At 40.7% G+C, this 25,672-nt stretch overlaps 1 protein-coding gene across 1 annotated transcript in view; it reads right to left on the bottom strand.

Annotated features, from left to right (window-relative positions):
- Window positions 1-9,724, bottom strand: part of TRPC7 (transient receptor potential cation channel subfamily C member 7) — a 126,172-nt gene extending 116,448 nt beyond the window's left edge. The window contains exon 1 of the mRNA XM_077768936.1: window positions 8,954-9,724. Within this exon, the coding sequence (XP_077625062.1) occupies window positions 8,954-9,706 (753 nt within the window). The 5' untranslated portion in view covers window positions 9,707-9,724. The remainder of the gene's footprint in view (window positions 1-8,953) is intronic.
- Between the last annotated feature and the right edge of the window lie 15,948 nt (window positions 9,725-25,672).

The following is a 25,672-nucleotide window of genomic DNA, read 5'->3' on the forward strand; positions in this document are numbered from 1 at the left end:
ATTTACATCGACCTTTTTGTTCCCGCTGCTTTTCTAGATTTTCTAAGAATTCTGTAATCAGTGTGTTTTATGTATATTATTCCCAAACCCAATACTTGAAAAGGTGCAGTGCCACAATACCAAGTGTCCCCCACTGCGTCTGTCAGCAACCTCCCTCTTCCCTCCAATACCACACATACCCACTTTTACAGAATTCTAGTATCTCTGTCTCTCTTCTTGGGTCTTGGCCAGTAGAAAGCATCAGCAATCTCTCCCTTGACTTCCAGACTAACCTCCTAGTTTTAGGACTGTGTTTGGCTTCCTGAAATAACTGACCTCTGGCCTTCTATCCTGCCCTGTTCTGCGGGTTTGTTTTGGTTTCTTTTCTCAGCCTTTCTTAGTTTATCCCAACCTGATGCTCTACCCCACTGTATTGGGTTGAATAGTGTCTCCCCCAAATTAACACCCTCCCTGAAACTTCAGAATGGGACCTTATTTGGAGATAAGGTGTTGCAGGTGTAATTAGATAAGTTGAAGTCCTGCTGGGGTACAATGGGCCCTTAACCCCGAAAGACTAGTCCTTATAAACATGTTCTTCCAAGAACAGAGTAAGAGATAGGAACACACAGAAGATCACTGTGTGACCACAGAGCAGAGATTCAAGTGATGTGTCAAAAAGACAAAGATCTCAAGGAAACAAGAAAGAGGCAAGGAAGGATCTTACTCTAGAGCCTTCAGAGCAAAGATAGCCCAGCTAAACTTGATTTTGGACTTTTGGCCTCCAGCACTGTGAAGGCATCACTTCTGTGTTTTAAGTCCTCACGTTCATGGTACTCTGTTACAGCAATGCTAAGGCTAATTTATATCCCTATACTCAACTGGGTGCACACAGGGAGGATTGTCAGTGCCCAGAAAAGCCTGCCCCTAGGATCCTCCTGCTCAACATCCAAAAACTTGGAGGAAGAAGAGGGAGAGATCTACTTCATACCTTTATTTATGCTAATACTAGTTCCAGTTGAAAAAACTCTGAGATAAGATTTAGCCATTTTCCTGTAATGAAATGTTTACATGGTCACTGCAGCCAACAGAGAAAGATACCCTCAGAATCTGGAAGATGCACTGGAAAGATTAAAATCCAGTAGAATTCTTTCTATTCTGGGGATACCACTTCTGAACCCACTTTCCAGTACCTCTACTCTAGCAATGAACAGTTTGGCTTGGGCCGCACCCTTCTCTACCTCCAGATGCCAGGGTGGAAGATTGGAATCCTCATTGCTCTCCTGCCCTGCTGCTACTCCATGGGGCTTCCACCTTGGAGGGGAAGATAAGGAGCCTGCACTTCTCTGCCTCCTCTCTCTGTGTCTCTGCACTGCGATAGCTCCCTGCTGGGAAGCACGGAGAGTCCCCAGAGGCTGAAGAAGCAGGATCCCTGCATCTCACAGACAAGCAAGGTGTCCTGGAAACAGCCAGGAGATGGCCACCTTTTCTGACTGTGCTGTTGCTCCAACTGTGCTGAGTCCCTTGGAGGTTGAGATGTGTTGGGTTTTTTTTTTTTTAATATTTTTATTAATTTTAGAGAGAGAGCACAAGTGGGGGAGGGGCATAGACAGAGGGAGACACAGAATTGGAAGCATCCTCCAGGCTCTGAGCTATCAGCACAGAACCCAACGCGGGGCTTGAATTTGTGAATTGCGAGATCATGACCTGAGGGGAAGTCAGATGCTGAACTGACTGAGCCACCCAGGTACCCCGTGATGTATTGGTTCTTTTGCCCTCATGTGCCACTCACCCCCTTACTGGGAGGTCCTCCCTCCCTTCCAACAGCAGTTGTCCAACTCCTCCAGCCTTGTCCCCTCCAGTCCATTTTCTACAGCAGGCACAGTGGGTGTTTCCAAAGTGCATGTATGAGTCACTGACTCATTTCCTGAAACCTTCTGGTGGTTCTTCATTTCCCCAAAAATGAAGGCCAACTTATTAGGTGGTAAGGCCACGGCTGAGGTGGTGTTCTTCGGTGCCTCTATCACCTGCCACCTCTGCCTTTTCCTCCCTATAATGTGGAACCACTTACAGTTCTCTAGCCAGTCCTCTCTCCCCTCTTGTACTGAACTATTTCGTGTGCAGTTTTTATGCCTAGCACCGTCTTTCCCATTGCCTGCTGGCTTTGTAGGTCTCCCATACCCCCTACACATTGTCTCCTTAGAGAAATCTTTAAACACACACCGTCAGCTGTCGCACTGAGTCACGTTTTAAAAGCTCCCTTTTACTGCTTAGCATTCAGGACGATTTGTAAAGCCTCTTTTATCTGTACGATTATATGAAGAATGTGTATCCCCTCCCCTGGACTATCAGGTCCTGAGAGCAGGAACTTTGTTTATCTTGTTCATCATCATCCCAGCACCCAGCCTAGAGCCCGGCTCATACTACAGGCTTAATAAGTGTTTGTTGCAGGAATGCTGGATTTTTGGATAGCTCTGTAATGAGGTCCACCCAGTAGTAATATTCTCTGGGCTTACAGACCATACTCCCATCCCACCCTCCTGACATGTTTTCCACACTTAATCCGTAAATCTGCTGCTAGTAAAATATATGCCTGTGTGTCGATGGGGTGTGCAGCATACTTGATTAATAATATCCTATGATGATTAATTCATATAGCATTGTAACTTTTTTCAGAGAAAACTCCTTCATTTCGATTTGATTTAATTTATGCTGCTACTCATCGACTCATATTCTCTAGAACTGTCTCCATTTTCTCCCTATCTCTGATACTTCACACTGATAGTTACACTTGTAGAGGAAATGATTTTTTCTCCATTTTTGTGTGTGTGTAGTGATGAATCTTTTCCATGGAGATATTTTTCAAAAAATAATCTGTCTGTATTTGGCAGGAGCTCTGCCTGCCCATTTCCTTCCTCCCCCTCCCCTGCTGCTCTGTCTTTCCTGTCCATGCCATTTCTTTCCACAGCAATATTTTAGCAGTGCTCCAGGCTTATGCACTTTCAGTGGTCTGCGTTTTTTCAACTGGAAATATTCTCTTGGCCTGTTTTTAACCATGGAGTTCATACGTAGTAGTTGTTCTCATTCTAGAAAGATCTTCACGGGTTGGGGGAAGGGAGCTTAGCCGAAACCAGAAAGACCCTCTGAGTAGATGCGATGCTGAATCTTAAGTTACGTCTTTTGGGAGCAAAGTGTGTTGGAAATGCAGTGGGCTCATCTCCACCGAGCTCTGGGTGGTAGGAATTATGTATGTGTTCTGGGTCGGTTGGGTTCCCTGCAGAATTTTATATTCCTCATCTAATTTAATCCTCCCTTCAGCACCCTGGGAGGCCATTGTCATTAATTCACTCACCACCCATTTATTTATTTACACAGATTAGGTTAAGAGCCAGTGTTTGGCTGGGGAAAATAGGCATTCCATTTTGGACATGTTACAGTTCTAATCCCCCAGTTTACCAAGTAAGAAAGGAATTTGCAATAGATGCCTGAGATTGCACAGTTACCAGGAGATGGCACCAGGATTGGGAGCTGGGTGGGCCTGGTTACAGAGCCAGGCTCTTGGATCTCCATTCCTCAGCCTTGAGAGAATGAAGCATGGCTGCGCTCACCAGAGCCTGTTCTCTGCTCTTGTCGTCATCAAGCAAAGTGGCCTCCTTTATCCCACCTGAATGTCTGTCACCCAAGGTACGCTGTATTTTAGAGGCTGATACTCTTGGCAGAAACCCTAGGAGAGGACAATCACATAACTTTAGGCATTCGTTGTGGTGCAATGAAGACTTGTCGTGAAAGGATACATTAATTAGCTCACTTCCTGTGATGACTCATTAACAAATGCCCTGGTGAACGTGCTCCTCCAGATGCTGAGGTAGGAAAATAGAAAAGGAGCTAGCGTGGGCAGAACTCATGTCTGTCCCTTCTCCTGAGATCAGCCAGTCCCTGGATCTTGCTCTCAGACTTGAAGCTGATGATTCTGGCCTTGGCATGGACCTGTTGACTGGCATGTGTGCTCTATCCTCCCCACAGCTGTGTATGCTCAGGTGGGGGGCATCGTATGACAGCTCATCACCTGACATCTGTGATCCTTCTCTTCTCTGCTTACATTCTCTATCACCAGAAAGTCAAGCAGAGGGTTTGGGTGACACAGTCAGATCCCTGAGGGTACTGGGATTGATATATAAGTAAGTGCTTTGAGTTGCTTTCTGCCAGATTCTCTTAAAAATTTTTTTTAAATGTTTTACTTATTTCTGAGAGACAGAGAGAGAAAGAGAGAGCATGAGCAGGGTAGGGTCAGAGAGAAAGGGAGACACAGAATCTGAAACAGGCTCCAGGCTCTGAGCTGGCTGTCAGCACAGAGCCCAAAGCGGGGCTCGAACCCACAACTTGAGATCATGACCTAAGCCAAAGTCGGATGCTTAACTGACTGAGCCACCCAGGTACCCCTGCCAGATTCTCTTTTAAAAAACAACAACAACAACAACAACAATTTACTTTTAAGACCTGCAGCCTTCGCAGGTTAAAAAATATTTTCCTGAAGGAAAAGGAAACACTTTTCAAGTCATTTCTTGCATGTTAAATAGGCATTTGTTTATACTACCAGCCTGCTTTTCAAACTTGAAGGAAGTCTATTTTCCCAGGGTGTTGGCCTATAAAATTTAAAAATCCTAAAAATATTCAGAGCATGAGAAACAGGTGCAAAATACAGATTCCACTGGATGGTGGGGGCAACACACTTATTTAGCCTTTCATTACTGCCTTGGGCCATGGGTGGGCCTTCACTCAAGCCCTCTGGCTTCTTGGCTCCCTGGCTGTATATCTCCTGAGTTCATATGTGCTTTGAACTCTCCTTACCGCAATACAAAGACACACCTCCTCCTTCTCCTCTCCTTTTTCCTCTTCCCATTTTGATAAGTTTGCAAGCATATTACAAACTGTCATCTCAACACCTTTACCTTCCACAATGGGACCTCACTAGAGATCATAGCAGGTGGCAAATTGGTCTGATTTACCATTATTTGCATTTTTAATTTGTGGTATTTTGGGCCCAGAGAGTTTTTTTATGGGTCTTAAAATGGCAACACAAACATTGATACATAATTCATCATCTACTTTTCATAATACCTGTGGTTAACAACCATTGACATCAGCACTTTAAGCAAGATGAAGCTACAGCTTGAGCTTTCTTGCCCCTCTCCTTTTCTCCTCTCTGGTCTATAAGAATAAATTGCTGATGGAAGCACAATCAGCAGCCTCCATACTGATGTGTCAACACAAAAAGTCTGCTTAGTTGTAGCTTTGTTATTATTTAGAATGACCAAGTCCTAAGTAACTAAGGTAAAGTGTTTGTTGGGCTTCCACAGTCCCCTGACTTGGGAACATGGAGTACTTTTAAGTTTAAGCAAAAGGTGAAAGACCAAGAGGGATACTCCATTCCTCACCCTGTTTTCTCTTTGCTTCCAAATCCCTAGATCTCACTCCACAGTTTCCCTTGTTGTCCTTTGCTTCACCACCCCTTCCTGTTCCCACTAAGCACGCTGTTGGCATAACTCTGACATAGAAGAAAGATTAGCACCTCTAATCCTTTTGAAACATCATCTTTGTAGATAGGCCACATGCATAGACAGGATGCCCTGGAATTTGGGAAGATACCAGCAAAATAAAGAGGATCTTCAGCAGATTTATTGGAAGGATGATCAGTGAAGAAAACCAAACAGACCAATTCAAGAGGAATGTGAAGACCTTGTTGTGTTCTTGGTGGCAGAGACTGTAACTCCGTGGAGATATAAAAATTCTGAATTTTTTCCATGCTGTCCCAGCTGCCTTTACATAGAGAGAGCCTGTTCCATCAGGATAAAACACCTCTGAATAGCCCGTCCCATGCTAGGCTTCCCTTTCTCTGTCTCCTACTGTATAGATAAACCAGTTAATCAGAATGTCATTCGTACCCTCCAGGAGTTTAGTGGCTCCTGGAACCATATAAAGCAGTATATGATTGGTCTTGTGTTATTTAAGGTGTGTTGGTCCTCTTAACCACCTTGTACCCTTCTGTAGAGCTTTCCCATTCACTGTGTCTATTAAATTGCTCTATTAGATTCATAGATGTAGGAAGAGTTTAAATCACAGATAAAAGTAATCATATGCTTCATCAGTTGAAATGATTATTCTTTGAGGATTTCCTTCATTCCTTTCATCAAGTATTTCTGGAATGTTTACTAGATTACTGAGTACCATTCATGGCACTAGGAATGTCTCACTGAATTTTCATCTTTTTAGACCCCAAAAGATTAGAGATGCATGAGAAAATCTTTGAGGAGATACATAATTCCACAACAAAAATAATGGCTTGCTGTGGGCATCTGACTGTAGCCACAATTTACTGGAGACCTTGACATTGGCTGTACTTCTTGCTAATGACTAGACTCTATTCTGGTGATAAATTACAATGACTTCAGAAACAATAGACTGGACAACTGAATTGAGGTTTCCATGCGTGAGTCTAGTCAGGAGGAGCCATTCTGAGTGAGTGTCTTAGAAAATCTGGAGGATGACATATGGCACCTCCAGTCAGAACCTGAAATCTTTTTGTACAGCTGATGATACTGGGTCATCAGCATAACACATGGATAGAGTCAGCTGCGTGTCTTCCCTTTAAAGCAGGACAGACTCCTAAAGAGTGCATTTTAGAACCACACTTGCTCTTTATTCTTTATTACAAATTGACTTGTCTTTTGCTAAGCTGCTTTCTTCTCTGAGAAGATTTATAATGTCAGGAATGCACATACAAGGATAGTTGAATAAGTAATAAAGTTCTAAAGGAATGCTTGTGTTAATTTATAATGCACCATTTGTCGACAGTATGAAAGACATTATTTCAAACAAAGGTAACTAGGGGGATGTTAATAACCAGCAAATGTATTTTTGCTAACTCTTATTCTGAGTAAGTCACTACATTGTGGAACGGATTTGTCATCATGTTAGTAGTGTTCTTAATTGTCTCTAATTTTCATCATTTACTTTTTAAATCAAAATATCATGCTTTCCACAAACTTCCAGTTTTAGACATTATACATACTAAAATATGCTAGACTTTTGGTCCTAGTAAAGGAAACAAATGGCTCAGATGGAATTCCAAATGTTAGTCTAGCATCGTCTTATTTAGTAGGCTGGCATGCTCCCAAATTCCAGATAAGTAGAGAATTGTGCAATTAGCTACATAACCTGATCCAAAAAAATTTTTTCCTTGAATTGTTTTTTTTTCTTGGCCAGAAATACCTAAATTAACTGCGTTGGCCATTTCTTTTACATGGCCTATGAAGATTCAATCTGAAGCTGAGGGAATAAGCAAAATCCTACCAAGCATCCATGGGACATCATCGGTCTTATTACTGGTAGGTGGAGTTCATTGTTTAGAAACAAGGAAAGAACAGCAAGAGCTACATTCTTGGGTGCTTCTTTGGGTAATCTCTTCATCTCCATCCACCAATTTTTTTTAGATGAGGCTATGGACAATGCAGGAATAGGGGAGTCCCTCCACTTCAGTAGATTAGTCCAAGATAGGGGAAACAGATGGAGTAAAATTAATTAGAGGATTCTTCATCTATTCACAGTTTGTGCTACCCTGCAGCTCTTTGCGAGCCTGGCTCTTCTGTCTGTGGCTGTGGGTGATCCATTCCTTCAGAGACGCCTCCATGGTCTCATGCATGCACAACTGAATTGTCCCTGTCTTTAGTCCTCACACTCCAGATTCTCTAATTCATCCAGCCTACCAGTGAAGTAAATTTCCAGAACTCGGCTTCATCATTTTAACCCCCAGGGACAAATTTCAGTGGCTCCCCATGTCCTACAGGATAGCATCGAAAGTGCTCAGCCTGCCACACACAGCCCTCTGAGATTTGCCCCCAGCCCGTCTCTGCAGCACACCTTCTGTGTGCCCCTCCAGGAATTCTTTATTCTGGTCACATGCAGCCTCTCAGAAGCCCCCTGCCTGTTCTGAGCCATTCTGGATCTCACCTTCAGTTGCCTCCTCCAAATGCACACATCTCTCTTCCCACCCATCTGATTCCTCTTGCTCAGCAAGGCCCAGCCCCATTCTGTTTCCTCCTTTGAGAGCTCTCTGAACAGTGTGTGGTCCACAAGGCTTCCTTGCTGTGAACTGGTATCCATCCTTGGCCACCTAATTTCCTTGGGCAGCTAATTGTGTCCCTCCAGGGGCAGCTCTTGCAGTGACATCTTATTTGGACAATGCACTTTTCTCCTGCAGGTTAACCTCTTTTCCCAGCTCCATTATCAGCCTTGCATGTGACACTGTATGCTCCGTGGTATCATAGGCTCTGATCAAATGGCAGGATGAGAAATTATGAGTCTAGTTGTAGTTCCTGCTCTTCCAGGCACACCTTCTGCAGCCAAGAATTCCTTCATCATTCAGACAAAGACAAGCAAACCCCGAGAAACCCAATGCATGAACAATTCTCAGAAAGGCTAAGAGCTGGCTCTGGGCTCTGAATGGCTAGATTAGAGCAGTGGTTTTGTGATTTACTAGCTATATAATATCTCTCTACCTGTGTGCCCTCACATAAGATGAGAATGATAATGGTATTCAAATTAATAGTTGTTGAGGGGACTAAACAACATCATATAGATAAGGCAGTTCATGCTTGGCACAAGCTCTCCCTGGGGGCAGAGCTGAATGAGGCATTTATGTGACGACCACCATATCATCCTGCCTGTGTACTGCTTGTCTTTTATTGTATAGATTTGTGCTTAGGTCAACCTCTTCTTTACATTTATGTGTTCCAAATTCCCACCTAAGGGGCTGCTTTTCCTTCAGGCCTACATCTGACCAGTGGAGGAAATCCCCTTCTGACCTGTGCGCCAAGACCCTAGGGCCCTGCGTGAGACCAGACAACCCATTTGACTACCCGACACACCTGGAAGAGCCCTCGGGGCAATCTGTCTGCAGAGTGGTGAGTGGGAGAGTTACCTTGAATTCAGTCTCAATGTTGGCTAGCCTGGCCAATTCGTTGCTCAGCTCCAGCGCGGTGAGCACGGGGTCTTCACTGGACAGAGACAAATAGGCAGCACTCGCCAGCCCCTTGTAGGCATTCATGCGGGAGCGCGAGTGGCTGAAGGAGTCCTTCCGCTGCTTCTCGGTGCACTCGTTGCACTTGCAGAAGTAGTCGTGCGGCCGCTCGATGCGGGCGCCTTTGAGCAGGAGGATGTGCACGATCTCATACTCCTGGCAGTGCGCCGCCAGGATGATGGGCGTGATGTCGTGCGAGAAGCGCGTGCCGTCCTCGTCGTAGGCATAGAAGTCGTCGTCGCGTAGCTCCTGCTCCAGCGGGCTGAGCGTCAGGCGCTGGCCCTGCGCGAAGGCTGGGTGGTTGAGGATGGCCTCCACGATGCGCACGTAGCCCTTGCTGATGGCGAGCAGCAGCGCATCCCCCACCCGCGCCAGGTTCTCCTTCTTGAGCAGCAGCTCTGTGACCTCCAGGTGCTCGTTGCCCACGGCCAGCTGCAGCGCGTTTTGTCCCATGTAGTCCACGCAGTTGAAGTTGAGGGTCTTGGACTCCTCCAGCATTTTCCTGACCACGGGGATGTTGCCATACTCGGCCGAGTCCAGGAAGCGCTCCTCCTCTGGCGTCAGGCTGGTCCCCTTCTCGTTGAACATGTAGGCGGGACCCCGGATGGCCTGGCGGCGGCCCTTCTCTCTCAGTGTTGTGTGCCTGCGCTGCATGTTTTTGAAGGTGCTGCTCCCCAGCCTATGGGAGAACAAGGCAGAGATGGCTTGGTTATTCTCGCAGGGGCCTGCGGGGTCCCTGGGGCAGAGCAAACAAAATGTATTGAGATAAAAAAGAATCTCATGATCGGGATCTTATGAGAAATTATTTTCTTCTTACTGAGATTAAGATAGATTGGCTAACCTGAAATATTCCGATTCATGGAGAGGAACAGTGATGTGGTTATACCGCATCTGTGTCCCTTGGATGGAGGAATGATGACGAACTGAATGTGGGTTTAGGTTGGTACGTAATGAGAGCTAGAGGGGGAGGGTGTGGGGTAGTGATGTGGTTGCAACAGGCCACATACCATGGATTTTATTTCCATTTGTGCAAAGTTTAGTACCGCACTTAACTTCTCTGGGCTTTAGAACCTTGCTTCTCTGTGATTTTACCCATACAATGTGAATAACTTTTGTGTGCCATACGGTCCACAGGAGGATTAAATGAGGTAATATGTATTAGAAAATAGTCAGCATTGGTTTTATTCTTTACCCTCCTGCCTGTTGGCATGCCTAGTTCATCAAGGACTCTGCTGTAGAAATGACCACTGTAGATACTGCTGCCTTTATTTCAGGTGCATTGTCCCCATTGAGCTCCCTCACTGTGACAAAACTGCAGCCACATGCAAGCATGGCTGCATGCCTGTTTCTGCATTCAGTATATGCCTACACCACATGGGGTCTGTGCTTTCTTTCTGGTCCCCATGCAGCCTAAGCAGATACTAAAGGACAAGATGTGGTAGGGAGGAGTCCAAGACTCATTGCCACTTACTGGTGGCCTCAGAAGTGACTCTCCTGAGGATATTCAGCTGTAGCTTCTTAAGATAAAATCTGGATTTTTGTCTGGCTGGAGGAACATGTCATTTTGATGGTGGGTTTATTCCTAACTTGGTCTTTGCTTTTGTGGCATAGTGTAGAGGTTAATGCTAATACTACTAGTAATAACAGTTGACATTTATTAAACACCTATTATATGCTAAGAAACATACTAAGAAGTTAATAACCTCGCATATATTACTTGTATAATTTTTGGGTTGATCCTATGAGGTAGATGCTATTATTATTCTCATTTCAGGTGATGATGCTGACACAAGTAGGGCTAAGAGACAGGCTTGACAGTCAGAGGACCTAGAGTAGGAGTCCTGGCTTCACCTTTGGCCAACCTTGCGACTTGGAGCAAGTCACCTAACCTTTAATTTGCCAGGGTTTTAAAAAGGGCAGACTAGAGAGTGTAATAGCTATAGGATAATTTGAGCTTGAGTCAGATACCCCATCTTCAGCTAGCATTGGAACTTTGAGTGGGTGCATGGCTCAGGATTCTTTAACTGTAACACAGAATCTGGCCGAGATGTTCCCTAACTCCCTATGAATGTGAATATCTGATTCTCCAATTGACCCTCTTCTTATTTCCTCTTCTTTTTTTTTTCTAGTCTACTCCCCCACTCACATTATTCAAATGATATTTGAATGACATACATTTCAATAAGATGGTATTTATTGTAAAGAGTAAGTACTTGGGGGCTTATTTTGAACTTTTTTCCAAATTTCCATAGGTCTTTTTGTTAGGGGTCAGGTTTCCATGCATTAAGAATACTCAATATTGGGGTTCCTGGGTGGCTTATTCGGTTGAGCATCCGACTTCAGCTCAGGTCATGTTCTCACAGTTTGTGGATTCAAGCCCCACATCAGGCTCTCTGCTGACTACTCAGAGCCTGGAGCCTGATTGGGATTCTGTGTATCCTCTCTGCCCCTCCCCCACTCACAATCTGTCTCTCTCTCAAAAATAAATTAAACATATTTTTAAAAATCTTAAAAGATTTTTAAAATACTCTGTATTTAAGCCTTTTGTAAAAAAATATAAGTTACAGAGGAAGGCTTTTAAATTAAATCTAGTATTTTGAGATTTAAAAAAAATGTGCCACTCAGTGTGAGGAAATAGGTTCTATTTACATAAATGTGTTAGAAAAAGCTTAGGGTGGGAAGCTGCCACCACAGGGCAAAATTACCTGAGGTTAGGTCACAAGATGGTGTAATGGGATCATGAGTAACTTGTTATATCACCTGTAGGAAATTCCTTTCTATCTGACGCCAATATATATTTCTGTCACAAACTCCACTTGGCCCCCAGACTGTTTGCTTCTTACACACACAAGTTAATGATTACTCTCTGATTGTTTTCTCCACATTCATGTGTGTAAGATCTTGTTTTCTTCACGTTCACCACGTGAGTAATACCTTGTGAGCTCAATACATATGGAGATGAAACCCCGTTTGGGGCTCTTGTCTCCTCCCGGACATTATCCTCTCTCGTATTCAATTTGGCATCTGCCAAATTGATGGACAAGAGAGAACTCCAGACTCATAGTCCGTGACAACTCAGTCTTGTGATTTTTACATTTTGGGGCTCCATTTAGTTTCCTGCTAATTTTACCTTTTGACCTGCTCAAACCGTTTTGGTTTTAGCTCCTTCCTGGGGTCCTTTGTGGTATAAAGCAAAGACTTGGAAGTCAGAGCTTAGGCTCTAATCTTGCCTAGGGCTGAGTCATACATTTTTTTGGGAGAAGCTGCTAAACTATTCAGTGGAGTAGCTTTTTCATCTGCAGAAAGTAAAAGGAATAATTATGGGTAACTCCTTCAAAAGGTAACTGTGGGTGATAAATCCTAATAGAGAGCTCCGTGCTTCTTTAGGAAGAGATCTGAACTGCTATCCACTTTTCTAAAGTGCATTTTGATAGAAGATTGCTGGGGAAAAGGTTCTCAGAATTCCAGTTCATGATCTCCTCTGAGCCCATTTCTCTCAACAATGCCATCATTCCGTAGAAAGAGACTGCTTATTGAGGCCAAAGCAGACTATAGATTGGGAGTCCAATAGAGATCTTTATATGAGAGAGAGGCTTACAAATAGGGTGCAGGATTTATTATTATAGGTTTTTCAGAGGGAGAAGTGACTGAGTTGAAAGCTAACCAGTCACCTCATTTGTATCCCCAAAGAGCCTTATTTCAGAGGATATCATGAAGTCAGTTTCAAGGTCTGTCTTCTGGGTACACCTACTTAGGGGGGAATAATCTTTTTTTTAAAGGTTATTTATTTATTTTGGAAGAAAGAGAGCTGGAGCAGGGGAGGGGCAAAGAGAGAGGACGGAGAATCCACAGCAGGCTCTGTGGTAGCAGCACACAGAGCCGATGTGGGGCTTGGTCCCATGAACTGTGAGATCACGACCTGAGCTGAGATCAGGAGTTGGATTATTAACTGACTGAGCTACCCAGGTGCCCTTAGATTAATAACCTTTCTGACAGAATTCATTTGTCTGCCCTGTGATGAGACATACACTCCTCTCAGGAGCACCTCTCTGGAATTAGACATTACAACTCAACATGAGGAAAGGCGGTTTCCACTCAGGAGCATCTGAGTGGTGTGTCAGTGATGAGATGGCAGCTGTCTTAAAAGGAGCCAGGGCTTGAGCTTGATTCCATGTCACTTTTCCGTTAGAGGTCTGCTTAAGAGGGAGAACAGGTCAGACTCCAAGGTCATGGGTACACAACCAGTACCTAGCAGCAAGCCATGGAGAGAATAATTCAAAGGAAGTATAATAATAACTACTGAACCAAGTCAGAGCAGAGAAACATTTTACAAGAAACGTGTAAGTACCCAATCTAAATTCACAGTCTATATGAATATCATAGATGCTGCAGGTTAAAAGCTTAAAGGATGTTAAACTATCATTTGATAATTTCCCTAATTAGACAAACAAACAAGCATGAAAACAAGGTATTAGCATTCCTATTTTTTAGGTGAAGCAAAAAGACTAAACCTTAGGGCGAATAATTTCACAAGAGTAGCGCATCATATAAATCTTGATGTTTCTATAAACATCTTCTTTTATCCATGAACAAATCTTGATGTTTCTATAAACATCTTTTATCCGTGAACAAATATATGTGTTGTGTGTGGCTAGTATTTGTCAGAATGTCAAATGTCTTCACCATTAGACATGCGTTTTTCTGAATGACCTTGAAAGCAGACACCCAGATGTAGTAAGAAATAAACAAGCTTCTCTTTCCCAGCTTTTAAAACCTCAGCTTTGAGATACATTTGTATTGTCACAGAATTGTCAATTCTGTTATTTTCCTAGGAGAATTTGCCATTGATGAAACCTTATGGACCTTCAAATCATGTATGCATATAAACATATAATGGAGGCATCTTACTCAGTGAGATTGCTTCTAACATATAGGGTTTCATGGAAGACCCTAGAGCCACATGAATTGGTTCAGATACTGGTGGGGGCCTGGTTTTTCTTTTATCTTAATGGGGGCTTTTTATTAGTGCTGACTCCCTCTTCCCTTTAAAAGTGCTTTTTAAACATATTTTTTATGTTTTTTAACTTTGTTAAGGTATGATTGGCAAAACTGAGAAATATTTAAAGTATATATTGTGGTAATTTGCTGTAAGTATACCTCATGGAAGGAATCCCACCATCTAGTTAATTAACACATTCATCACCTCCCAAGTATCTATTTGATGAGAACATTAATTTCTGTCTTAGAGGATTTTGTTTATGTAATACAACATTATCAACCATTATAGTCACTGTATTGTACACCAGATCTTCATCTTATAGCTGAAAGTTTAATGTACTCTTTTACCAACTTCTCCCTATTTGCCCAATTTAAGCATTTTTATACCTATGAATATATTTAGCCATTATATCCTTACTATTTAATTTTGACATTGTGGATAGTCAGGCTCTCGCCATACATTTCATATGTGTTGAGAAGAATCCACAAAAGATGATATGTCAGAAAGATAAAGCCATTTGGTTCACAGTAGCTGGTGGCCAGAACTCACACTCATGAATCAGCTGTGTTGCTTTGCTGGAGTGTGGATATTGTCACAGTTTCAGGACCAATAATGAGCAAAATGAATCTTCTTAAAATCTAATTAGCATTTGATTGCCCTTACTCTAATATTTTTCTTAAAAATGAACTTTGAATGCAAATGCCCTTCTATTTGCATATATTATTAAGATAACGAGTGATCAAACTCATCAAACACCTCAATTAAGATACTGTGTTTTTCATCTTTCATAAATGCATACATTGACATTTGATGTCATTGAGAAGAAGAGTTTCAGTGGAAACAAAACCATATTTGAGAGGAGCCCTGATTATTAAACTCCCTCTTGATCCCTTGGTTGCTATTTTTATCAAACTGCTTTTACAGATGCATCAGCTAGTCTGAGGAAACCCAGATGTCAGTGATCCATGAAAAGTATGAATTCTGCACCCTAAAGCCACTGCAAATAAGCATGACAGTTAAACATTTTGGAGACAGGAATTGTGATTAATTACTGAAGAAAAAAAGCACACTTAATCAAAATGTCTTTTTGGAGATACTTGTTGTCTTTTTTTTGTAAAATTGCTACATCCACCACAGGGCTCCATGGAAATCACCCAAGCCTGAAACTAATTCAGTCTGTAACATTCCACAACTGAAGGTAGAGCCAAACAAAATCCATGAGTTAGATCAGTCACCCAGGAAAACCCAGCTCTGGTCTGTGCATTCTCTTCCAAGTATACATAGTCTGAGTTTTAGTCCAGAGCAACAGTGATGAAATATTCAAGTGATTTGGAATGTTCTCCAGAATCTCAGTTCTCTTACCAAAGTAAAGGAAGAATAAAATCTGTCCTCCATGTACCTCAGCCACAGTGAAGATGCAGTAATGTATATCAAATGTCCTGGATAGAAGGAAGCCTTGTGTAAACGTTAGATGACTATAAATTGGCTTACATTTTACTCTACACTGATATAGTCAGCTTAGCTCTTTATCTAAATGACTGTATAATAGTGATAGTTAACATATATTACAGATTTGCCATGTGCCAGACACTCTGTTAAGTGCTTTATATGAATTATTGTTTTAAATTCACACAAATCATATGATAAGCTTAGCTGTTTGCCTCAATGACTAATCATGATGATTAGCATTTATTACACATTAACTGTATTGTAGGCACTATGCTGAGTACTTTACATTTATTATCATTTTAAATTCTCATTAACTACTACATGACACAGTTGCTATTGTTATTCCCATTTCACAGATGGTGAAATGAGGCTGAGATAAAGTAACTGGTTTTGTTAAGGCTACATAACTTGTGAGTGGTAGAACCACTATTAGGAGTCTAATCTGTTTGGTTTCAAAGCTAATGCTCCGGGCTGGTATGCCACTGCCATCTATCCATTCTCATTCATTTTTTCTAAATGTCTTAAGATTGTAAATTTTTCTTTTAGAGTTCAGGATCCTTGAGGGCAGGAGAGTTACTTATTTATATGGCATATGTACCTGGTACCCGGTACCCATGATGTCGGCATGTGGTACATGGTGAGATAACTTAATCAACTCTTAAATACTTGAATTTGGGCTAAGCAGTAAAATAGAGGGGTTAATGTTTATCAGTATCTTACTTCTTAGAAATATAGGAGCCATATAATCCTGTTACTATTATTTCCTACTTGTGGTGACAACTTTTAAAATTAGATTTGAGCTCAAAAGCCAAATTAGTTTCCAACCCCACTGTAAATAATGGTCCATAAGTTGCTAGATGAGGCCATTAATATCAGAGGGTGTATTAATTTGCTTGGGTGACTGGGGCAAAGAACTGAGACATTCTCACTTCTTCAGGATACTTCTGGAAAATTTTATGTATTTCCAGAGACATTCACTTAATTTCTAATTATTCCTCATTCTGTTGAAGCTGAGGTGAGATAGTACATATAAATGATAGTGCCTAGTAAGTGCTGTAGTAACACTGAAAACTATTAATTGTCTTAGGTTAATATAATCATAATAATTGTGGACTTATAGCAATCAAGTTCTCACTTAAGCTAGTGACAGTAATTTGCTTGTAAAATACACCCATCTTGAATAAAAGAAAATATATCTCTCTAGTTACCCATGAATATACATGAGTTCATATATCTTACCATTCAGGTACTATAGGAATAGCCAAGTATCCTTTTGCTACTCATTATAATACATTGTATTGAGATATACTTTCCAAACAATTCTGCTAGTATGGTATATTTTTCCCACTGCATCTTGAATTGAAAAATATTATACAGATTCTTGAATGTTAATAAATGACTCTATCAGCAATTTATTTTTCAACAGATAGCATCATCTAGAAAAGAGACTTTTCTCTGTATTTTCAAACTACCTTATATAGTAGCCATACAGTATAACTAATGCTTTGTGTGTGCTTCTTTTATTCTTTCTTTTTAAACCCTTATTTGTCTGTTTGCAACTGGGGAGTTATGAAACTGGTTGTCTGTATTTCATTGTGTATATGTCCAGATAGAGCTGTAAGTTCTTACAGTTACATGCCTTTCCCCCCAAAATTTGTCTTGGTATAAAATAGATCCATGTAACCTTTTAACTATGTCATTGACCTTTGCGGCAGAAAAGCCTGAAATGATCATCTACTAAGAAAATAAGACAGGCCCTTAAATCGTGAAATAACAATACTGAAAAAAGTAACACGCTGAATATTTGGGGTGGGGTGAATGTTGATTGCCTTTCCTGAGCAAGAGATCCTGGCAGTACTCATCCAGGATACCACATGTATCTGAAATTAGCCTCAATGAGGCTCCGCATAGTTCTCGTTTTTTTCTGGGTTAATTGCTGCCTGAAGGAGTTAGCTAGTCTGTATGCCCCTAAGCTTAGGAGCAAGTGTTTTGGAAAGAAATTTTTAGGAAGTTATAATTGTGACATAGCAATTTGGTAAATTGTTAAATAATTGAACGAATGTAATTGTTTAAAAGATCTTAGAGAGTGTTTGTACCATGTTCATAATGAATATTCTGGATTTAATGTGTATTCATTCATAAATCTGATGTGTGTCCAGTGATTCAGAAATAGGACCCACCAGCAGGTGGCATTCTGAGGCAAAAATTCACTGAGTGCCACCAGACAGGGTCAATCATTATTGCCTCTTTCAAATCTACCCTGAATTCATTAAGCCTTTAAATTACAATTAATGGCAATAGCATCTTGATTAAGTCTATTCAGTCATACTTAAGTGAATTTACAACTTCACATGTAAAGAAGGAGTTTCTGTGTTCCAGAGTTTCAAAGCTTGTGTCAAAGCACTGCCCAGATCACATTTCTTTTACTAAGATCATATTCGTTATGTTGAAACGGACATCTAAAGGACATATTTTCCACAAATAAAAGGAAAGAAAAAAACTCAATCTCTTTATTCCCACCTGTAGTCCTTTAATGATGGCTACTTATTAGAAGATAGCCTTCTTTCTCCTCTCCTATATTTATGTTAAGATAAATACAATCACAAAAAATGTCAAATTAAAAACCTGTCAGTAGTGAAGTAGGAGAACAGACAGCACATATACTCTCTTCCAGGAATTAAAAAAAAAAAAAAGAAAGAAAGAAACCAACCCTGCACTCTAGCACAGAAAGACTGGGTTACCGATATGAGTTGTCTATTTTAAATGGATTTGTAAACTTAGACTTCCAATGAAAAGTAAAAAAAAAAAAATCCTCTACCAACCCATCAAATAAGAAAGATTTCAGATCCAGATTCATATCTAAAAATCCAAGCCATGCATAGGAGGGAGAGGGCTAATAAAGAAAAGTTTAATTCCATATTTGAGCAAGAAAACAATCTCTGTTGGAAAAATCGATATGAAAGAATCATCATAGTCGCTTACATTGAGGGAGAAAAAAGCAGGCTGGTCCCTCCTCTCTAGATGACCGGAATCCGGTGTTGAGTCCCGGGAATCTGGCTCCCCATGGGTGGTAGCTGAGGAGATGCCGCTCTCCGTGGTGCTGAAGTGTATAGAGCTGGTCAAGTCAGTGGAGTTGCGAAGATGTGAAAGCGCGCTTCGCTGTCCTTTGTGCTGCAATGGTAAAAACTCCCGTTCTGAGGCAGACTCGCCTTACTGTTCTTTTCCTAATCTGGGGGAAATTTCCCAGAGAACATGACGGAGAAGGATCTGTGTATGAGACTGGCATGTGGCGTGGTGATGGGTTGGTATAGTTCCCACCCCTTCTCTCAGACAGTAGCTTTGAAAGGGAGGTAGCAACTCTGTCTTCTACCATAGATCCTCATGATTTCTACCTGCCTCGTCTCATACCCCAGAACAGTGCCCCCCCCCTCTTTCACACACGCACACACACGCACACACACACACACACACACACAGTCACCTCAATTATGTAAGGCAGCAGGTTCTGGCTTCTGAGGCAGAATATTAATCTGTTTNCTGTCTTCTACCATAGATCCTCATGATTTCTACCTGCCTCGTCTCATACCCCAGAACAGTGCCCCCCCTCTCTTTCACACACGCACACACACGCACGCACACACACACACACACACAGTCACCTCAATTATGTAAGGCAGCAGGTTCTGGCTTCTGAGGCAGAATATTAATCTGTTTAAATAAATGAAAAATGAGGAATGAATTGGTTTCCTACCTGTTGTGTCTGTGTGTGTTTACACAGGAAGGGAGTTGAAAACTAAAACCAGAACCTGAAGAATGACAGAAGTAGTTTTTTTGTTTTTTTTTTTAAATAAGCTTTAAGAAGACTTTGCCTTCTCAGACTGATGCATGGTCTAACTGTATCCTTTTGTTTCATGGTCTTTTAATATTATCTAGAATGAGGAAGAGGTCAGTGGTATAGATCAAGTCTGATGCCAATAACAGAACTTTAAAAGGATTAACTTTGATTTGTAACTTTCCATTTTTTAAAGGAAATTCCTAATGCAAAAATCCTTTTCCTTACAGACCCCACTCCCACCAATTACCTTGTTAACAAATGGTCTGTAATCCTTAACACTAAGAAACACTAAGGTATTTTGATGGCTTCATAGGAGAGAAACCTACTTAACTGAAATATTGCCTGTGTGTGAGAAACCAGGATTACTTCCAGGATCTACCTGTGTCACTTAACAATAAATCAGAGTGCTTATTTGAAACCAATTCATGGATTAACAACTCACAGTCTGTGAAGATTGCCTCTGTGTGTAAATGTAATACTTAGGGTTAAATAATTGGCTTATAATATAATGTATTTTGCACAATGACCTCAAATACGGTTCCATTAGTTCATTAATATGCTACTAGCATTTTCTCTGGAAGCAACATGATGTGTTGGGGAAGACCCTGGAATTTTGATTCACTTATTAACTGTGTGACTTTGGACATATGCATAACCTAGTTGAACCTCTGTCTCCTCATATATAAGTGGTGGGTAATAATGTGGGTAATAATACTTTTTTCCAAATGCATAGTGATAATTAGTTGAAATAACATATACAAAGCACTCATAAGAGTTAGTTAACATTTAAGAGGTGCATAATAAGTTAGAGTGTTTTCTTTCCCTCTTAACTAGAGAAATTAAAGTAATTCTTTATTTACAACTCTCTAAAAGGCTTTACAACAAGCTAATCTTATTCCTGCAAGCCTCTGCACAAGTTTTCCAGTGTAACTGATTGTGCTTTATTGAATAAAATACCTTTTTAAAAAGAAATTGCCTTGATGGTGTTATGCTGAGCGAAATAAGTCAGGCAGAGAAGGACAAATATCATATGTTTGCACGTATAGGAGGATTAGGAGGAACTTGACGGAGGAACAAGGGGGAGAAGAAGGGCAGAAATGGTGGGGGAAAGGGAGAGAAGCAAACCATGAGAGACTCTTGAATGCTGACAAAAACTGAGGACTGATGGATGTGGGGGGNCACCTTTTTAAAAAGAAATTGCCTTAAAATGAAGACTTTCCTTTAAAAATTTGTTTTGAAGGACAAGATAATTTTATTTTTAATTAGAATCAGGAACAAATACACTGAATTCTCTAGAATAAAATGTTAATGAATTAAGAGCTAGTTAATATCACATGAAAGTGTAGAGGAAAATATGTGAGGCCAGTAAAAGTGTCTTACACAGTCACAAAGTTAGAAGATTAGCTATGACACTGGTAATATTCTTTTGATTGGGATTTCCATCATCATGATTAGTGAAACAGTATAGAATATGATAGTCTTAATTATAAATACTTTCTTAAGACTACTGCATTGTGGCTTTTAGTTGATAATGCTGGAGATGAAGTATTATAATATTGTTTTAAATAAATACCAAAAGAGTATTTTCATGAAATTCTGACATGAACTAGGTTCTTGTTTCCACTCATGGTGAGCTCATTAAAAAACAAGTCATATTTTTAAAAGTGTGACAATGAAAGTACAGCAGTTATATATATGGAGGAAATGAGCTAATTATTTTATAGATATATTGACTGAAGACAGGTCAGAATCAGGCCAGATAGCTCTTCAAAAGTGACCAGTTTAGATGATATTTGTGAAGAATCCAGCCTTCAGTGTCCACATTATTAGATCACTTTATCAATTCTAGGGGATCACGATTATACACAACATTTTGTTCAGTGGGTTAGTACTTGTAGTCTAAAAAATGTTACATACATATCAAAATATTTTCAGTATGTAAAACAAGAAGTAATTAGGTTCTCCCTATCAATGATGAAAGTTCAGAAGACTATAGATGTCTGAGATTCCTGGGTAAGATCTTGAGCTTTGTTGGGGTTTTTTTCCCTAGGCTCAGAGTAGAGTTTATACAATTCTAGTCAAACTTCTTGTATTTTAATTCCAAATATTCAATTCCCCAAGTGATCCCTTAGTTTTATCACCTGTGAAATGAAAGTAATAACAGCCTCTCACTTATAGAGTTATAGTGAGGATAAAATGAGACAACTCACATAAAGTGCTTGTAGCAATGTCAGGCACATAGTCAGAGCTCAGGATACATCAGCTTTCATTATTGCTTAACAGCTCATTCGATGACTGAACAGTGAACATATTATTGATCTATGGTTCTCAGACTTTGTGTGCTCTATTGTCACCTCACCATCCTGTTGAAAATATAAAAATACAATTTTCTGGTGCCCCTTCACTAGAGAATTTTCATGTTTTCCTCCAGAACTTCTGGACATTCTGCTGTGGGAAGTTCATAAGTCGTACTGTGAGGAAACACTGCTCTTGTCCATTGGAAGAGTGATTTGTTTTAGAAACTAAATTCATGCATATGAATATCTGCTTCAAATGACTGAATCCTTTGGGGCACTTACTCTCTTTTTTCCCTCATGCTAATTTGGTTATTGACAGACCTGACACTTTCTCCTAGGTAGAAGCAACAGTATAGTAATCAGATTTATTCTGATGTTTTTGATTTAAGAAAGTGATACAGATCAGTCCCACAGGAAAAATAATCTGGTTGAAATTTCAAGAAGCCTCTATGTTAAGCTCATACTCAAAAAACAGTAGGAGATCTCTTTCATCTTGGTTGATGGAAGTACCATTGCAAAGCTTCTCCAGAGTGGGCACAGATGTGATAAAAATCTTGTACTCTAGGCTGTTTTGAAGTCATGAAAACTTGTGACTTTATTCATGAACAGGTGGAGAGTGACTAGAAATGGCACTGTGTGTTAAAGTGATGGTAAGAATATTGCTAATTTAACCCTACTCATTCTATGCATTTTGTAGAAAATTATTTATCTTCTTACTAGGGCTGTAAACTTCTGGATTTCAGTGGTTGTGCCTTTACAGGCTTTATATCAGCTATAATTGGCCAGTACCTTATGGGAAGTTTAAAAAGCAGGAAGAAAGTGGGTGCCTGGGTGGCTCAATTGGTTAAGCGTCTGACTCTTGATTTCAGCTCAGATCATGATCTCACAGTTTGTGAGATAGAGCCTCACTTCAGGCTACACACTGAGTGTAGAGCCTGCTTAAGATTCTCTCTTTCTCCATATACTCCTTTCTCCTCCTAAAAAAAAACAAGCAGAAAGTAATGTGAAATAAATAATTATTTATACACACTGATTCCCTTTCAAGGAAGGACTTGCACAGGGATGACAGTCAGCTGATAGACCCCAGCTTTCATATCCTTCAGGGTCTGCTTCAGCTGAAGAGAGCTATCTTACCTGAGGTGACACCTTTTCTTGGGCAGCCTTTATCTGGTGAGTGAACAAGGCAGGAGTATATATGCCATTTTAGAGACACTCTTATAAGGAACACTTACTCCATAACTCACTGCCTTATTGGCCAGATTATCATAGTTTGGTTTCTTCCTCTGCCCAATCCTACTTCCTCTCTCTTCCTTNGAATTACTGGATTTATCATTTTGGTGAGGATCCCAGGAAATGGTATGAGCTTACTACTAGAATGGCTCCTGAAAACATGGAAGAGAACAATGGCTCACATACACAAAGTTCATGACAGAATCTTCATGGCAGAAGATGGAAGAAAGGGAATAAAATGGTTATAGATGTGGGGATTCTGGGATCAGTATTTTTGGCTAAATGGCCCATGAGATGATTATGTTTATGGGGTCTAGAGGATACATCTTTTACCAAAGACGTAAGAAATACAATTGTTAGAACAGCAGTATCATCTAAATTTTCAGTGTAGTTCTTTGTAGGCCAGGGCTGGCAGTAGCATATTCTGGCAGTAGCATGGTCCATTATAGGGCTTGATTCACTGATTGAGGTGGGCTTGATAGAATCCTGAAACAATGGAGGCCAGGTGGCAGGACTTAAACATCATAAACCAGGCTGTTGCAGTGAGGTCAGGACTAGTGATAATGGAGGGGCAGTCAAGAGCCCATAGACTAATAGAAATGGTTGGTAGGAAACAGCATCTCCAAGGACAAAATAGATGGATAACTGACTAAGATACTATTTAGTTTATGGTCTAGAAAAATCAAGAAACAATGACTAATAGGCCATGGATGTCTTACTTCAGTAAAAAGTCAAGATCCTCCAAGCATATTATTTAATGAAAGAAGCCATTCTGAAAAGCCTGCATACTGTACAATTCTAATTATATGATATTCTGGAAAAGACAAAAATATGGAGACAATAAAAATATCAGCGATTGCCAAGGGTTGGCAAGGAGGGAGAGATGAACAGAGCAGAGAAAATCTTTAGGGCAGTGAAACTTTTCTGTGTGGTATTATAATGGTGGATACACGTCAATTATATATTTGTCAAAATCCATGGAATATACAACACCAAGAGTGAACCCTAATATAAGCTATGAACTTTGAGTGATAATGATATATCAATGTAGGTTCATCATTTGTAACAAATATACCATTCTGGCGGAAGATGGTGATAGTGGAGAAAGCTGTATGGATTTGGGGGCAGGCCATATGGAAACTCTCACTACTGCCTGATCAGTTTTGCCTTAAAACTAAAACTTATTTAAAAAATATAGTCTTCATAAAACAAATAATGATTCTTTGCCCAGTTTCTGGATCTGATCCTATTTCCAGTTCTGGAGGCCATTATTAAAGTGGTGGGCAAATTCATAGAAGATCTAGGTTGCTTACATGGTAAGGATTCCTTAGTCCTTCTCCAAAGGGTCCTACTTTCATTTACTTGAACAACTTTACACTAGGGAAAAGAACAAAGAGAGAACTCATTTTGAGATCTGTTGAATATCCAGGGACTCAGTGCATCATCATAGTCCTCTTGTTAGAGTGGTGGTATGGAATGACCAGGTAATAAATAGTCATTGAGCTTATAGAAGGTCCACTGGGTCCATGAACCCACATGATGGCCATTCCCCTTAGTCCCAGGATATTAAATGACTTTGGCATACTTGACAGTTGGTGCAATCTCCACATTGGGTCTTAGTCTTCTGTGGTAAGAACTATCACAGCAAGGAAAACAAAGTGGAACTTTTGAAACTATCCCTAACACTCCCAAGACAGCCAAGATAGTAAAGTAAAAAACAGCATGACACCTGGAGAAGGAAAATAGTGAAGGTTAATGGTACCTTTTGGGATTTAAAGGGCTCGGGGGTTATAGTCCCCAAGGTATCTCTATTTAATTGGTCATTCTTTACTTGCAGAAGCCAGTGTCCCCAGGGTGATAAGTGTAGAGTACTGCAAGTTGAAGCAAATAGTAGCCCCAGTCAAGCCACTGTACTAGATGCAGTATTTTGTTGGACTAGATTAATAGACCTCAAGTATGTCATAATTGTTTTGAAAAATATGTTATTTTCTATCTCAGGTCATAAATGAGGATCAGCTATTTGCATAGAATAGACAGTTTTGCTTGAGGACTTATGTTAACTGACCTACTCATTGTCCTAATATAGAACAAAGAGATCTGGACTGTCTGAGCATACTGCAGAACATCATATTAATTTATTAAGCTGTTGATGATGATATTATGTTGTTTGGACCCAATGAGCAATAGGTTGTCAGCATGCTGGAGGTTCTGGTAAGACACATGTACACCAGAAGATAGGAGGTGAAACCCATGAAGATTGATGGGTTATCTACATCTATACATTCTTTTAGGTATACAGGATTAAGAGCATACCAGTACATCCCCTCCAAAATAAAAGACCAATCATTGTGTCTTGTAATCTCTTGCCCAAAGAAAGAAGCACAGTGACTGGTAGGCGTCTTTGGGTTCTAGAGGCAGCAAATTGTACAGCTCAGGGTTCTTCTCCAACCTGTATTATAGGAAAGATTGCCATCTTTGAGTGGAACCCAGAGCAGGAAAAGAGTCTATAGTAGGATCAGGTTGTAGTGCAAGCAGCACTGTTTTTGGGCCACACAGTCTGGCAGACCAGATCAGCTTAGGGATTATCACTGGTGGGAAAACATGTCATGTATAGTTTGGGTTGAGCTTCAGTGAAAGAATCATAAAGTGGGCCTTTGGTATTGTGGAGCATGTGGCGAATTCGCAGTGGAGAATTATACCTTTTGAAAAACAACTCCTGGTATGTTACTGGGTCCTGGAAGAGATGGACCATTCAGCCATGAGAGGCTAAGTGATTGTATCTCCAGAGTGATCCATCATGAGAAAGGTTC

This window comes from Crocuta crocuta, unplaced genomic scaffold (assembly GCF_008692635.1).
Source record: "Crocuta crocuta isolate KB4526 unplaced genomic scaffold, BGI_CrCroc_1.0 scaffold64, whole genome shotgun sequence".
Lineage (NCBI taxonomy): Eukaryota > Metazoa > Chordata > Mammalia > Carnivora > Hyaenidae > Crocuta > Crocuta crocuta.